At 37.5% G+C, this 15,738-nt stretch overlaps 4 protein-coding genes across 6 annotated transcripts in view; all 4 read right to left on the minus strand.

Annotated features, from left to right (window-relative positions):
- LOC135610290 (uncharacterized) overlaps nt 1–2,925 on the minus strand; it is a 4,033-nt gene extending 1,108 nt beyond the window's left edge. Inside the window, exons 1-6 of one of the 3 annotated variants that reach the window (XM_065104632.1) lie at nt 2,633–2,925; nt 1,985–2,154; nt 1,433–1,889; nt 387–521; nt 262–304; nt 68–130 (exon numbers count right to left, since the gene is read on the minus strand). In XM_065104632.1, the coding sequence (XP_064960704.1) occupies nt 68–130; nt 262–304; nt 387–521; nt 1,433–1,791 (600 nt within the window). In that variant the 5' untranslated portion in view covers nt 1,792–1,889; nt 1,985–2,154; nt 2,633–2,925. Of the gene's footprint in view, nt 1–67; nt 131–261; nt 305–386; nt 522–1,432; nt 1,890–1,984; nt 2,166–2,549 lie in introns of all 3 variants that reach the window. The other 2 variants (XM_065104630.1, XM_065104631.1) reach the window with 2 other exon arrangements.
- A 1,784-nt stretch (nt 2,926–4,709) lies between these two features.
- LOC135610293 (small ribosomal subunit protein eS17-like) lies at nt 4,710–5,412 on the minus strand. The gene has a single exon (XM_065104636.1). It carries the CDS (start codon nt 5,329–5,331, stop codon nt 4,894–4,896), a length of 438 nt encoding a protein of 145 aa, XP_064960708.1. The 5' UTR covers nt 5,332–5,412; the 3' UTR covers nt 4,710–4,893.
- A 961-nt stretch (nt 5,413–6,373) lies between these two features.
- Nucleotides 6,374–9,764, minus strand: LOC135610291 (1-acyl-sn-glycerol-3-phosphate acyltransferase LPAT1, chloroplastic-like). Its single transcript, XM_065104633.1, has 6 exons — nt 9,583–9,764; nt 9,322–9,492; nt 8,438–8,844; nt 7,922–8,023; nt 7,537–7,831; nt 6,374–6,748 (listed from the first exon to the last, which is right to left on the minus strand). Exons 1-5 carry the CDS (start codon nt 9,683–9,685, stop codon nt 7,604–7,606), a joined length of 1,011 nt encoding a protein of 336 aa, XP_064960705.1. The 5' UTR covers nt 9,686–9,764; the 3' UTR covers nt 6,374–6,748; nt 7,537–7,603.
- A 760-nt stretch (nt 9,765–10,524) lies between these two features.
- LOC135610292 (heavy metal-associated isoprenylated plant protein 44-like) lies at nt 10,525–11,911 on the minus strand. The gene is made up of 3 exons (XM_065104634.1): nt 11,638–11,911; nt 11,222–11,297; nt 10,525–11,063 (listed from the first exon to the last, which is right to left on the minus strand). Exons 1-3 carry the CDS (start codon nt 11,833–11,835, stop codon nt 10,747–10,749), a joined length of 591 nt encoding a protein of 196 aa, XP_064960706.1. The 5' UTR covers nt 11,836–11,911; the 3' UTR covers nt 10,525–10,746.
- Nucleotides 11,912–15,738: the final 3,827 nt, after the last annotated feature.

Consider the following 15,738-nt stretch of genomic DNA (forward strand, 5'->3'; position numbering starts at 1 on the left):
TAGCGGGATGGTACAGTTGCAAAATTAAGAACATGCAGTTCAACTTGAAATATAATGTCATACATACTCTTTCATTTTCTTGTTGCCCCCTGTTGTGACCTGAATTTACCCTCCAAATCCAGTAACTTGTCTGCTCCATGAAAATTTAAGCAAGCAGTGAATCTTAATTGCTACAACAAATCAGGTATATATTATATTGAGACATGCCAAACAACACTAACCGGTCCATCAGATGCTAAAATTTATATAAGGTGCACTTACACTTGACTGGGGCTCTGGAAATGGCACATTTGCTGCCACCTGCCTGCAGAAAAAGGTTTTAATTTGAGATACTAATCCTACCAAGAATTAAAAGACAAGGATGCATTTGTATGTGGATGACATACTGGCATATCTCGCATTGATTTGAGCCTTTAGTACGGAACCAAATTTGTATGCAAGAGCTGTGTGCTTTTGCAAGCTCACCTCGACATCTGCACCCAAGATCAATCAGTGGTTCTTCTGTTTGCTGTTGACAAACTCTGTTCAAGTAAAAAACATCATAAATCCTGCATCAGCATTATAATGGCACTATGGAGAAACTGAAGCATCCAAATAAACAGCATGAGCAGAAAAGCAAACCATACTGACATGAGGAACTGGTCAGTCATCAGAAACATATAAGGTAACCTGAACATTTTCGAGTAAATCTGGTGCATTAAGTTAAGCTAGACTTTGAAAATACAAAGTAATTCAGGGCTTTGAATGACAATCCGAAATATCAGCAATATAGTTCATACTTAATATTAGATGGGTTTGCACTAAGGTCATACAAGCATCAGAATGCACATAAATAAATTATAATTTGTCAGTCAAATTAGATATTTCTGTTGCTTAAAAGATGATATTCTAAAACAGCAAATCACTGTTTCATTTATACTATAAGATCTGCTGATTGTTGGTGTTATAATCATTCCTGTTTCAACATACAGCCAGTGATCAAAATTTTCTAAATTTGTCTAACACACCTGAAAAAGCAAAAAAAAAAAAACTCTCAAAAGATTGAATGCATATACGATTTGGACAAGAGAGGAAAAAAAAAAGCTTACTGACGCTAGAGCATTAAATGCGAGGTATTATGCATTATTAAGTCGATCATATTCTCCTCCAGATGGACATATCTTCACCTTGTGATGTGCAAATATAAAAATGTGCCAAGGATTCCTTATTTAAGAAAATATTTTGTTTATGGTATAATGTTTATTTACATTCAGTGACCTTCTAACAACAGAAGAAATCATGAGTATGAAGAGAAAAGAATAAAGGCATAAGTTGCTTATTATACTGAAATTTGTATAAAAATAATAATAAACTGCATTCATCAGCCTAATTCGAAACAAGACATACAATGTGATCCGATAAAACAAAGTTAGATGGTAAAGTTGCATGATACCTGCACTGATCCTTGTAACTCTCACTCCTCGGCAAGAAAACCTTCAGAGAAGTAACCGCAGATGTAGCAGCCATCATACCGATTTTCTCGTCGCCTTCTGAAGCTTTACTCTGGGAGATGCTCATGCCGGGGAGTGGAACCTCCTCTGGCTGAGTGATCACAACGATAAGATCAGGAGAATCCACTGCCCCACCCATGTGAATTGCCTGTGAAGTCTGACCTGGCCCTCCTCCCTTTTCCTCACCACTTTGAGAGGAAGAATCACACTGTGAACTATGATTAGGGCACAAATTTGAACAGGGTTGAGAACAATCTTCGTGCCGATTCTGCTCCATTCCACCACCTTCAACATTCAGCATTGATTCTTAGCGACACAATCACTCCTTGATGCCTCAAATCCACCTTTTAGAGCTTTCCTTTAATCTCCTTCCTCCAACAAATCCAAGAATTCAAAAATCTAGGATAAAGAGAATGAAATACCTTTAAATTCTTTCCTTACTCGAAATCCAAAAAAAAAAAAAACAACCGAGGGAGAAGAAATAAGGCTCTTACCAACGGGACAAGAAACTAACAAAAAAGGACTTAAGTGCATGAACATCAACCGAGTGCGCTGTGTTGGTTCATTGCACCTGAGACGCAAAAGCAGCATAGCCTGGATTCCGGATGCTCCACCAAATCACAAACCAGATCATCAGGAAGAAAATTTCGACTTCGCAAGCCAGCTGTGAAATATCTGCTGGATTAGGTTAGATAGGAAGAAAACAAATTTCAAAAATGGAAAAGAAGTTTCAAGACATCAAACATTACAGCCATGAGCAACAACACTGCTCATGGTTGTTCAAATATCGAACTAGAAATCTCATATCTAGATTCTTGTCCTTGCTCCTAAACACCCGAATAAAGCAACGCGTCGCGAAAACTGGTGCCAAAAACCAAACTTTTAAAAGGGGGAACTGTCAATGTCAAATAAAGGTACAAGATTTGGTTTATTGCTTTCCCGAATCAATACCAGAAATGACGAAGACAACTCGCGCGACTGCTTTAGAACTACAAAACAGAATCTTTAAGAGGAGTTCACAGAGCAGACAAATCAGGGGAACAAGAGATTCTACTCTACCTGAATCACGAATCACGGATCGCACAATGAAAGCAACCCGAAGGTCAAAAAGAAAACACGAGATTTGAGCTAAGGAGGCCGACCATTCCGCTTCGATCCACGCCGAAACGACGGAGGCGTTGAGAGAGTGAGTGAGAGATAAGAATGCATTTGGATCTCGACAAAATGGGCGATAGACTACAGTTAAACTTGGAAGGAGTTGGAGAACGCGTCCCCACATTTCTCCCACGAACCTTACCTTACCTTCTGTGGGACCCACGAGGAGTTTGTTACTGAGGGCACAAAATCTTGGGCCGGGAAGCGTTCGGAACACCAAACGTTCCTTGTCCCTATCGCTCCACGTTGGCTCATACCGGGTCGGATTTTTGTACCTATCGAACCCGATTAGGTCCCGTTAACCGGGTTGAGAAATGGATAAGATTAGGAGAATAACTATCCAGATTCACACACATGTTACTTGGTCTCGAATCTAAGAAAAGTTCTCTATTTGTTTCTATATATATATATATATATATATATATATATATATATATATATATATATATATATATAGGGTCAAATCGGATTATGGCATCCATCAATCTAATATGGGGCTATTAAATGGGCTTTAGATGCAAAGGGATATGCCAAGAAGCAAAAGAAGCGTGCATATTTTTGCATCATCTTACGTTGGTGCTCTGCAAAGATAAAAACTTGGTCTCTATCAGCCATACAACAATCCAATAAACTCTGTATGGTCTTCAGTCATTGAACTGATTTGCCTGGTAATAATATACATGATTCAATCCTTTATTTAACAAATGGGAAGAATCAAATAGAACAATTAATCAAACAAGTGAACACTTAAAGCCAGCAAGGGAAAGAAACCAGCATCTCAATGCCACGAAATGCCTCAGGATAGGTGCAGGAAATCTCTCACAAGGATGTCTTGAAGAGACACCACAGCCATAGTTCAACATGAAAAATGCTCCAAGTAACAAGTTCTACCACAGAATCATTATTGAAAACAGTCAGAAAAGAAAAAAACGTGGTAAAAGAAGCTGCAAGTTCAACAAGTGAAACCATACCACATATGCAAGCTGAACACAAGTCAATTTTAAGTTCAGCTAATCGAATTCCCTGCACATTTAACGAATTAGATAGAAGGATTTGAGCATGCATACCCTGGACCAGTAAAACCACTGACCCCCGTTATAGAGGTGCAAACATGTATCAATGCAAGTCAATTTAATCGATAAGAGAGAAGGATTTGAGCATTCACACCCTGGACCAGTAAATCCACAACTCAGGGGAGCAAACAAAACATTATAGAGGTGCAAACGTATATCATTGCAAGAAACTACAGTAGCAAGACTAAGTAAAACCATTAGGTCAATAATTTTTTGTTAGTGATTTACCCCTCATATAAGGGCATTAAAACTTGAATGAATCAAAACAATCGATGATAAAAAAGACACTTTACAAACTGAAACCAGTGAGACAGTGTAAACCAGGCAATCAAAGACGTGTTTAATAAGAGCGGAGATGCACTAGTTCTCATAGTCCTTGTCCCTTGTTTCGTCTTACCGTCGACACTGAATCAACTAGCAGCAATCTACAACCTGCAATCAGCAACATTAAGGGGTATTCTCTCTCCCATCAGCTAGATCTCTGCCCACCCCCTCCATCTTACCATTCCATTTCTCAATTGCTTGTCCAGTTAACTATGTGCAAAGGAGTCCTCATTAGCAAAAACAAATCAGCTAACTATTATCTAGAAGAAATTAGAAATTCCAAAATATGAATGTATTAGATCACACTCGTTCTGGATTTTTGGTGAATAACTATTGGCTTGATTAAAAATTTTGTATTTCTAACAGACCTGAGAGTGAATTTTACATTTATTATTTGAATTGATTACTTAGCTACTATTATTAAGCATTTAAAAATCCACAGAAAGCTAAGAAGTGCCAAACAGAAAACAAAATTTATGATAGATATAAAGTTAGAACATGGTCTTGTGCCTCAATAGTAATCAGCAAACTAATAGATTCATAGATCCTGCTGCAAATCATCACTACTTTAAAGAAAAGAACTTGTTTATCCCAAATGCACAATGAAAAAAGAAAAATCTAAAGCACATGAGAAAACCAAGCATAAAAGGTTAGAACGCAAGCACAATGCAAGATAAGCTACTTGATTGTAGACAAACCATTTTAAGCAATCAAATACAGATATCAAAAGAGGATGTCCGCATGGCTATAGTAACCACAATCCACACAAAAATCTAAACTTTAAGCGATATAATCCTTAAAAGGGAACTTGTTTTCGGAAAAGATCGAGCCCGCTGTGCCAAGATCCCGTCTCAGTTCCTGCGGCCAGCGCCATAACCGCCGCCGGGGCGCGACTGGTACGGGTAAGTAGGGGCGGCGGGCGCATCGGCTTGCTGCTCGACGCCGGGGATATCGGTCATACCAAGGGACGCGAGCATGTCGACCGTATCCTTGTCGACCTCGATGTGGTCGACCTTGATGGCGGACTCGTCGGGGACGAAGTCCATGCGGCGCTCGCGCTCCTCCTCCTGGAGCTTAAGGGAGATGCCGCGGACAGGGCCGCGCTGGATGCGGCGCATGAGGTGGGTAGAGAATCCGGCGATCTTATTGCGGAGGCGCTTCGAGGGGATGATGGCCACCTCCTCCAGCATCTTCTTGTTGGTGTGGAAATCCAGGGTCATCCGCGAGTAGTACCGCTCGATGACCTGGCGCGACGACTTCTTCACCGTCTTCGTCCGGACGCGGCCCATGTCGGCGGCGTTGGCTGTGGCGTTCTTGGTGGAGGGACGGCTGCTTCGCTTAGGTTTAGCCGCTCCTTTCGCTGCGCACTAGGGTTTCGGGACCGGCAGATATATATAGGTCGCGCGCACTGAAGGATTTCCTGCTGGGCATAAGACAGCAAACTCTAGAATCATACAATCCGTGGACGTATTTTTACGTGGGCCAAAGCTTGCTTAGCCCAACAGGAAACCGTAATTGATTCCGGTCCAAACCGGTTCGGTGTAGCTGCGGCCTGATTGAACTTGAGTCAGATACAAGCTCAATACATGTCATTTGTGACCATGGAGCAATTTTGACACGCTGTTATAGAGAGCAAGAACAAAGGAGAAGGTAGTATTCTTGGACAGCATAGGGAGAAGAACGTCTCTCTCGCATTACTTTCGATTGTTTGGGGTTCAACGTCGAGTCCAATCAACATCTACATCTATTGCATTTGTCATATCAGTTTTGGATAATGACAATAAAAACATATACTAATCAGAATGACATCTAAGAAAACATACACTTATTGACTACGTGATTATAAGGCCAATCTTTTCTTTATCGATTTTTGATGCCTAAAGTAAACGAATACATATTAGTGTTGTCGAAAAAACCATCATGGTATAATTTTTACAAAAAAAAAGGAATAATATGAGACATATAATTTTTACAAAAAAAAAATTCTTCCTTCTACAAGCCCTAAATCCTCAATGATCATTCATTTTTTAAACATGAAAGTAGGTCGGGTCAAATCAATTTTATCATATCAAATTGATGATCAAATTTGATTATATATATAATTATTTGTGGCAAAAAATACATGATACAAATGACCTTATTTGGGAGAAAAAATAATAAATTATACAGCAATAATGTACTCATATATTGTATTATATGAAAACAATATCCTCTTCTAAACATCAGCTGATGAAAACTTTCCTCCAGGCGAGCAAAAAAAAAAAATCCAAAATTTAAATTGTCAATAACTCACTAAATCATTTTAAAACATGTATAAATTTGAGAGAGCTCTGAATAATGAGTTACTTCGTAAACCAGGATATCATTTACAGCAAAGATATATATAGAGAAAGAAAACATATTCGCCGCCATATCGGCTTTAGGAGTCAGAAACCATTTATTCATATACCTTTCCACATTACTAATGTGGATAAGAGAAGGAAGACTAGGAAAACTCTTAGTAAAGAAAGAGTCTCAGAATTTCTTCAAAAGAAAAACTAGGAATTCTAATTCATTACTTTGAAACTAACTTCACTCGCCAGAATTCCCGGTTAAACCAGTAGTCCTCACTGCCTCTGCAACAGGTAGTGCTTCTAAAAGCATATCATGTTTCCTCTTATTCTTGTGCAGTTTGTTCACCCTCCATAGAGTCAGAAGATGCTACTCCTGCGATTCGGACAAGCCATGAACAAATTATAAATATGCAGTATGGCATGGGCTAACTAAAATTTAAGTTTGCTGAAAATTATTTATTCATATGTAAGCAATCAAATGGGACACCATAATTACAAATGGCAATGCTCAAAACCTGAACACCCATATTCAGTATTGTTAGATTCACGTAGGTACTGTAGAGCCAATTACAGAACCGAGAACCCCACAAACATTAGCTAAAAAGCCTAGCGACGATAAATCATAATCTTGCAACTGAAAGTGTAAGCAGTGAAAAAGCAACACGGTTATGAAAACCATAATTCTAGTATAGTTATTTCCATTGAACTAAAATTAATGATACTCAATAAGGTTCTATTATAGAGAGCTTTCCACATAATTCTGGTCAGCAAGATCAGACCACATGAAAGCTTTTCAGAGATTGCTCCATGATTGTGGTTTGATGGTGCCAGTTGTAAAACATTAAACGGCACATCGCCTTTATCAGGGAAATGAAACAAAATTTCAGCTCCGCAGTCAATGCACAAATGAAAGTCTCAAAGCTATATGTGGAATCATGTAACATATGCTTCAGCTCATAACAAGGGAATAAAGAAAACAAACTAGGATATAAATTACATGTCTGGTTCAGTTGTTAATTTTAGCACCTCTGTTTACTTGTTTGAGCAATATAAAGATGTATGGTGTACTTTCATATACAGAATATAAAACAAAAAAAAATTACCTGAAAGGGTTCGACAAAGAACTTCCCTATACAGAATTAAAAAAAAAAAAAAGGATACCTGAAAGTGTTCGACAAAGTGAAAACATCAACATGAGATGTCCGAAATTCAGTAGTATCTAGTTATTTCAATGTACTCCATAGCCATGAAGCAAAAGTGTTTGAGCTATTGAATCTCTAGCTTCATTGCAGAGTTTGTCTGCATCTTTTCCATCTAAAGGCTTGTGTATTACAACTTTCACTGAACCTGAGTTTATCATACACTCCTCTCCTGCAGGCATAACCTTTCCAGTTCCCATAAGGGTTATGGGCACAACAGGCACACCAGTCTTTGAAGCAACGCTAAATGCCCCTTTCTACAAGGTCAATAATTAAGCCAACTCATTTCAGAAACTCCACTGACATAATCACATTTAATGACTTTAAATGGAGCCTACAAATTTCACCTTGAAAGCACCTAACTTTCCATCCTTACTCCTAGTTCCTTCTGGAAAGAAAAAAACAGATGCTCCCTTCTTCACCAATTCCATGCAACGCTTGAGACAATCCTGCAAACAATGACAAGATTAAATAAAATACATGTAATAAAATAATGCAACATAAGAGAATCAGCAAAATGGAAGTCTGCGTACAAAATACCCTTCTACTGATTCTCATAAAATTTCCAGTTTAAATAGGAACCAGGACATCTGTAATTCCCTTTGTGCAAGGAAAAAAAAATAACAAGGGTATCATGAAGGTGAAAAGATATCTTGGATTTAGATCCATCTAGAAAGAATGAGGGCAAACTATTATTGATTATATCATTAAACCTTAAATTCAAAGTGACTGATTAAAATTTTCATGGCAAATACTTAAATAGTTTACATATTGGAAAACACTAATTTGATGTATCTAACAGAAACTGAGATATCTCGAGAACAATGACCCCAGAAAAATTGAAACATTAGTAAAACAATTACCAACTGGCTCCTGCTATCCATTCTGCGAAGAGGTATTACACCCATGAGGAACATTGCCCATCCGATGATCGGGAACAGAAATATGCTTCTCTTGCTTATAAACTTGAAGCTCCTTCCAAGTGTCAGAAGAGTGTATATGTCCAGGAAGCTCTGGTGGTTAGAGACATACACAGCTGGGGTGTCCTGAGGAGGCAAATTGTCCATCCCCTCAAACTCAAATTTATAGAACGGAACAATAGTCATTGTTGCCCAAATCTTTGCAATCAAGTGATGAGCCCTGCGCCGATGCCTATCAAAAAGGACCACACATGGGTGCACCACCACCATTACGGCAAACAGAAAGATCGCAGACACAGCCGTGACAAAGTAAAAGCAAATCCCTCTGATTCTTGAAACCAATTGAAATTCTGATCAACAGCAAACCCCATCCAATTGTGAGAAATTAAAATTTAGCAATTACAATGAAATTTCTCATATAATATATAATCAAGATGATTAAATCCATTTGGCCCAGTCTTCATTCTAAAATTCTTATTTTTCCTCCTTTCAGAGATCAAGAAATGGGTTTTTAATTGTTTCTTCTAAATATCTTCATGTGTATCATGTCATCTAGAATGGAGAGGACATGGTGTCACTTACATAATTGATTCTTCCAAAGTTCAAGAAATGAGTTTCCTGTTTCTTTGGGGCATTTTCTCAAACCACTTGTAATCAATATGATTCACGAAAGCCAAATGACAAAAAAATCAACTTGTCAGCATGCTTGGTAACATAATCATAATCGATTCGCTGCGATTAAGATTCTAAAATAAAATATCAACGTTCCTAGAAAAAAGAAAATAAATTTCCAAAAAACCCAAAAACACATTTTTCTCTCAGCAAACCTGAAAGGGAGCTTGCCGCGTCATCAGGGAACCCGGCAGCAGCTATCTCCGATCTAACGACGGTGTCTCTTCGCACCGTGGTCTGCTTCCTGATCGGAATCGCAGGCTTGGGGCAGTGAAACCTTAGGTTCCAATTGAACTGGTTGTTCCGACAACCCGAGACCGCCGTAACTGAAAAATCAGAGCAACGAGAAGAGAAAGAAAGCTAAATTATCCACCAAACACCAACACCGGTAAAAGATCAAAGAATCGATTTCATACCAGGAGAAGAAAGGGCGTTTCTCGGAGCGGGCGGACGATTTAGGGGAGTAATTGAGGGCAGCGATGTGCAGGGTTTGAGCCCCAGGAGCGATCCCGTCACCATTCTCTCTCTCTCTCTCTCTCTCTCGGTACCGCCTGGGCCTCCGTGGCTGATGGGCTGAAGTGGTCAATTGACTTTAAGAGGAAGATGTCGGGTTGGAGTGAACTCATTGTAGGGTTAAGCATAATCTCATATTTATTATTAGTGTTAATGAAAAAGACAAATTTACATTCATATATCCCTCTTGAGTTTTAATTTTCATACTCATTCTCTAAATTTGAGTCAAACATATGTATAGAATCAAAATGTATAATCCATTTTAGATAGTGAATACGTTATGTTAACCCTAACTAAATTAAATTACTGATGATAAAAGTAGTCATATCAAAATTTGCATTATTTCCAAACATCAAAAGGATAGATATGTATATATTCATTAAAGAATATACAACCATTATAAATAGATAGGTCTGATCAAACCGTCCGATACGATGCGAAAAGTGCTATACATACTGGTCGATCCAACGATCATAATCGAATCGATCTGTTTCAAGTGATATGTATCAAACAAGGTATATCATTTAGTATGCCTCAAAACTCGACTAATTCTATTAAAGAATATAAAATCATATAAATAGAATTAATACTTATCATATTAATAAAATGACTGATCGATACTAATCTACCCAACGACATAAGGGTGAAACATCTGGCATGCTTGTCTATCAAATAATATGATCAAAATTCAATCATTATCATAATCACTCGTATCACTAAAATTCGATCATTATCAATCTATATTTATTAATAATAATCGAGTTTCGATCGTATTGATTCAACCACTCGGATCATTGGTGTCCATGGTCAAATCGTTTATATATATATATATATAATGTCATCGGTTAAGAAAAGCATTCGAATATTATAATGTAAATAAATTGGAAATCCATATTACACACCCCTTGCATGCTTTGCCACACATCTTTTTCCACGTGAACTGCCACGTCCCCAGAAAGCCATACACACATCACTCCATTATTCCACATGCACCGGTATGCATGATCACGGCCGGTGCAGTCGCCATCATTTCTCGTGGTCCTCGATGCTGATGCATCCATCCCTCCTCACATGACGCTGCACGCGTTGACGTCGTCGTCGTTGAACATGTTGCTGACGCGGTCCTCCCCCCGGTGCGGCGCCGGGACGTGGCCGTGCTTGTCGCCGTTGTAGCCGTGGCGCCAGTAGTTGTAGCTGCTGCGGAAGGAGTCCTCGTCGTGGAAGTAGTTCTTGGCGGTGGTGAAGTAGAGCGGGAGGCCGGGGTTGGGCCAGAACTCCGCCTTCTTCCCGCTCCGCCGCGCCTCCTTGAGCACCTTGTTCCGGTCGACGTATCCCGTCACCGTCACCTTCTCCAGCTCCAGCTCCACCTCCACCGAGTCGACGCCTGATCAAACAGCACTTACGTGTTCTCCCATTAGCTATCTCGTGAATTAGTTGATCGGAATGTGCATGAAGAACAAAGTGCTGTGAGGCTTATAGATCATTGTTTGATTGTGATTAACTTGGTAAAAAAGAGATCGACTACCATCAGACATCAGTCACCTCTAAGCTTTTGGAGAGCATGCTTGACCACCCTCTCGCAACCTGTGCAGCACATCCTCACTTTAAGCTCCACGGTCTGCGCACAAGGAAGGGTTGATGATCAAAAGAAAGCTCGTCTTGCCCCCTTGGAAGCACGAATCGGATAAAGTACATATCAAGATCTAAGGTGGAAGACACGATTCATCTACTTATCATGGTTATTATCCAAAGGGAAGAAGGAGGGCAAAGCGGACGCAGAACAAACAACACAAATGAACATTGTGGGAAGGAAACATTAGCAGATCAGTGAAAAGATTCATGCTTCAGAACAAGTAGGTTTTGCAGCATCCTTCTGATCTTCCCTTTTTCTCTGTTCTTAGGTTGTGTTCATGAAATAAGAGATGAAACAATACAGTAGGCAAGGGACGAAAGCTAACCTGCAAGGAAAGAGGTCTTCCCTTGGCCATCTTCCTGCGGATCATATTGTTGCTGTCTTCGATGTAGTAGTAGGAGTCGTTGCTGCTGCTGCTATTGCTGGGGTTGTCGTAGTAGATGCTCGGATTACGACTCTTGCGGTGATCGCCTCGATATCCGAAAGACAAGTTGGAGAGCCAAGAGCTCAAGTCTCTTCCCATGGCTCAGAGGGTTGCGGATTTAAAACAGGGAAGGAGGATGGGAACAGAGTTACTGGAAGGCAGGCAGCACAAGATATTCCAGGAATCACTTTTCCTTCGTCATGTTATTATATTCCTTCCCAAGTATTCCATGTTTCCCCTGCACCCTTCTTTTGATCATAGTTTTCTTGTGCCCCAAGTGCTTGTTCTCCTTGAAATAGTTTATCCTCAAGGCAGGGAATTCTACATTGGTATCTGTCCTTTCCCTTATCGATGCTTGAAATGTGGGTCAAGACTCAAGAAGACATGGCAGACACAAGGCAAAGAAAAACATATATAATGTCTTTGAAGAGATCAAACAATGTGGGTTAGGTGAAATTAAGAGCTGCAGGATGTAAAGAGGGAGAAACCTCTCTGGAGTCTACTGTTCTATTTCCATCTTGTTCAGAGTTGTGCCCTTCCGCCTGCTACCAAACTCATTAGTAGGTCCAGGATTTTGGGCGCTTCACTGGCATTTTCCCTGCCTTGTTGCCTTGGTAGTGATGCAGTGCAGTGATCAAGGAATTAGCTCCACTTCATGTTGCTGTAATCATAAGAACCACATGCCATACCTATGAAGACATCAATAGCTTCACTGGCAAACTAGATTCTATGCAAACCTACTTTAGAAGATGATGTTTCATACAATCTTAAGCGGAGACGAAGTTAGAATTCAAACAGTAACACTAGGGAGAATAAATAATCTGGTGACTGGGTTTTATGATCTGACCATCGAGCTCACAGAAATTAGTTCTTTAGCTAGAAATATCAGCTTTAGCTGTAGCAGTTCAACTTTTTTCCTGTGTATAACTATGATCACTAGTCATGATCATCATTTTGGTCTTGGGGAGAGACAATCTACTTTTTTTTAAAGAACAGTGGCAGGAGTACCATCTATCTGTTTATCACTGAATGTTGCAAGGCCCTGTGGGGTGGAATGAAGAAGAGTGAGCTCCTTCTTTCAATCGAAATCCACAAACCTGGAATGCACCATTCAAAACTGAGCTAAATGTTATGGCCCTTGCTGGCTTCAGCATTTACATGCTAGCTTCCATCAGAGACCTAAATCATATAAAATGCAGCTCCAGTTGTTCAGCAAAATATTGTAAGAAACAGATTCCAACATCTTCCACTTGAATCCAGGATGTTTCCCCCTTAAACAATCCTGATCAGTACAACACTTTCCTGCTGGAAAGTAAGAACAGGAACATCACATTTGACTCCCATCTCAAACACTGCTGAAACAAATGATGCATATCATTACTTCCCTCTCAATGCATATCATTACACACCAAATGCACAAAAAAGAGGGTGAAGCCCGTGCTTTTTCAGAACCTCCTTTGATTACCAGAGAAGTGTGGGCATGAATCATTGTGAATCTCTCAGGAAACTCTTAATTATTACAGGCCAACTGCAATGATGATCGAGTATGCAACTGGAACGTAGGCAAGCTTATAAACAGAAATGGTGTATGCTTATAACAGGTCTTCTACCACAAGGGTTGAACAGAAATAAAGCACTAATAAGATATTTGTTGAAATGAACAATAAATTTGATTTGATACTGCCATTTTGGAAGAGTCCCCATTAAGGGATCACAGCTGGTAGAACAAGAATCAAAGATAAGAGATACTGATGTTTGGTCAGAACATTCAGATGTCCTCACCAACAGGTGGAAACTCAGATCATTTTTTTTAATTAGTTATGATTTCTCACTCTTATATCGAACGTTCAAAAGGTTCAACTGTACATATAATGTGATAACGGGAAGAAATGATTAGTTTGAATTTTATTGATAGTGGATATACACCAAATAAATATATATATATATATATATATGATAATTATATAATTTTTAATCAATAATAAATATGAAATATTCATCTAAATCATTTTTATATTGTGATATTCATTATTTGATAGAATAATGATAATACGTTATTAAAATTTTTATAATTTAGAATCATGATAACATATTACCAAAATATTAGGATGATCATGATAATCTTATCATGATTTATTTTTTCAATAATATCTTTCCTAATATACCCCCCACAAGATGGTGCTCTGGAGACATCAATCTTAGACCGAAAGAAAAATAATTACTATCGAAACAAAGATTTGATAAGAGCATCTACAAGCTAATCAAAAGATGAGACATAAGAGATAGGTAGTTCAACATTTCAAATTTTGTCATAAACAAAGTGAAAATCGATAGTTATGTACTTTATTGAGAATGAAATACATGATATAGATATGTTGCACTCGATATTATTATAATATATAGATAGAGGATTAGAAAATGTGACAAATAATTCAATAGTTATTTCTTATAATAGAAGATCATATAATATATTATTATTTCTTGAAACCCTAAGAGTTTGGATCCGACATCCGAAAATGCATAAGACAACAAATGAGAGTTTTTTTTGGAGAAGTAAGCAATGATCGATAATAATTTAATGATTGTTCAATGGTTGAAAGTAGGCTTGTGCATCAATTGAAATAATCTAATTACTACATATGCAATGTTCGGATAAGTGAATGTCAAATATTATAGACCGTCAACAACTTGGCAATACTTAATGATATCAATAAAATTACTACTATCAAATAAGGAAAGAAGAATACTTGTAGAGATTAGTGTAGCAACAACATTAGCTTCAAGTATGTATGTGCAATTAAGAAGGTCATAAATATACTTTTATTGATAAAGAAAATAAATCATTATTGTATGGTTGACTTGAACACCAATAAAATAACCGAGGGACCTAAGAGCTTTAATAGAAAATTTGTTTTTAAGTCGTTGAATGAATTATTATTGGTTTATTATCAATAATAATTAAGTCATCCACATAAACTAGTTAAAATATGATTATTTTTTTATAATAATAATAAATAATAAATTATCAGATTGAAAATTATGAAATTCAATTAAAACTAGATGTGCTCGGAGTTCATAATACAAAGCACGAGTGGCTTGCTTGAGACTATAAAGAATTGTGCATAACTTATAGACATGTTGAGAAATATTATAATTAATAAAGCTTAAAAATTACTTAAAAGTATATCATCATCATAAAAAAAATATATTATTCACGTCCAACTGTCAAAGTCCCTAATTATTAGAGAAGGTAAGAGAAAATAATACAAATTATTGTTGGCTTCATAATTGGGCTAAAAGTGTCATGATAGTCGGGCCTAAATGTTGATGAAATTTTTTTCCAATAAATCTTATTTTTTACTTATTAAAGAGCTATTACGATTTTGTTTGATATGAAAACCCATTTGTGCCTTACAAGGTTTTGACTTAGATATAATAAGACAGTCTCATATACCATTATCTAATAAAGCATTATATTCTTCAAATATTATTGTTTACTATTTAAGATTTTTTAAGGCTTGGTCGAGAGCAAAAAGCTTAGAAATAAAATTTTGAGATTGTTTTAAAAATAAAAAAAATATATTTATTTGATTTAAAGACTTAGTTTTTTTAGATTTAGTAAACATGAATTGAAACTAAATCTTATTATGATTTAAATAAAAAATGAATTGTTATAGTGTCAAAGACATCTCTAGGACATATTAAATAAGAAAATTTTAAAACTGAAAGTATTGAAACTAAACCTTATTATGAATTCTCCTTATGTGTGACACTCGTTTAAGGTAATTGGATAGATGAGATAATCTACTGTTCACCATGCACCATTGAATGAGGACTTAATAGGTTCTGAGCAGATAAAGTGTTTGAATTGATGGATGGGGTTAATGTTTTTGAATGAGAATATTAATATGAGGTTTCTTATAAATTTGGGGGACCTAATCAATAAAGTTATTCAAAGTCAATCTAGGTAAAAGAGAGTTAAGTGATTTATAAGAAAAATTA

This window comes from Musa acuminata, chromosome BXJ2-4 (genome assembly GCF_036884655.1).
Source record: "Musa acuminata AAA Group cultivar baxijiao chromosome BXJ2-4, Cavendish_Baxijiao_AAA, whole genome shotgun sequence".
Taxonomy (NCBI): domain Eukaryota; kingdom Viridiplantae; phylum Streptophyta; class Magnoliopsida; order Zingiberales; family Musaceae; genus Musa; species Musa acuminata.

What these genes read in the sequence shown, in the direction of transcription:
- LOC135610291 (XM_065104633.1), bottom strand. Translation starts at nt 9,685, where the DNA reads ATGGTGACGGGATCGCTCCTGGGGCTCAAACCCTGCACATCGCTGCCC. An exon ending in CGCGGCAAGCTCCCTTTCAG is followed by an intron (nt 8,845 to 9,321) that starts GTTTGCTGAGAG and finishes GCTGTTGATCAG; the next exon opens with AATTTCAATTGGTTTCAAGA. An exon ending in GAAAGTTAGGTGCTTTCAAG is followed by an intron (nt 7,832 to 7,921) that starts GTGAAATTTGTA and finishes TTGACCTTGTAG; the next exon opens with AAAGGGGCATTTAGCGTTGC.
- LOC135610293 (XM_065104636.1), bottom strand. Translation starts at nt 5,331, where the DNA reads ATGGGCCGCGTCCGGACGAAGACGGTGAAGAAGTCGTCGCGCCAGGTC.
- LOC135610292 (XM_065104634.1), bottom strand. Translation starts at nt 11,835, where the DNA reads ATGGGAAGAGACTTGAGCTCTTGGCTCTCCAACTTGTCTTTCGGATAT. An exon ending in GAAGACCTCTTTCCTTGCAG is followed by an intron (nt 11,298 to 11,637) that starts GTTAGCTTTCGT and finishes CCTTGTGCGCAG; the next exon opens with ACCGTGGAGCTTAAAGTGAG. An exon ending in TGCTCTCCAAAAGCTTAGAG is followed by an intron (nt 11,064 to 11,221) that starts GTGACTGATGTC and finishes CTGTTTGATCAG; the next exon opens with GCGTCGACTCGGTGGAGGTG.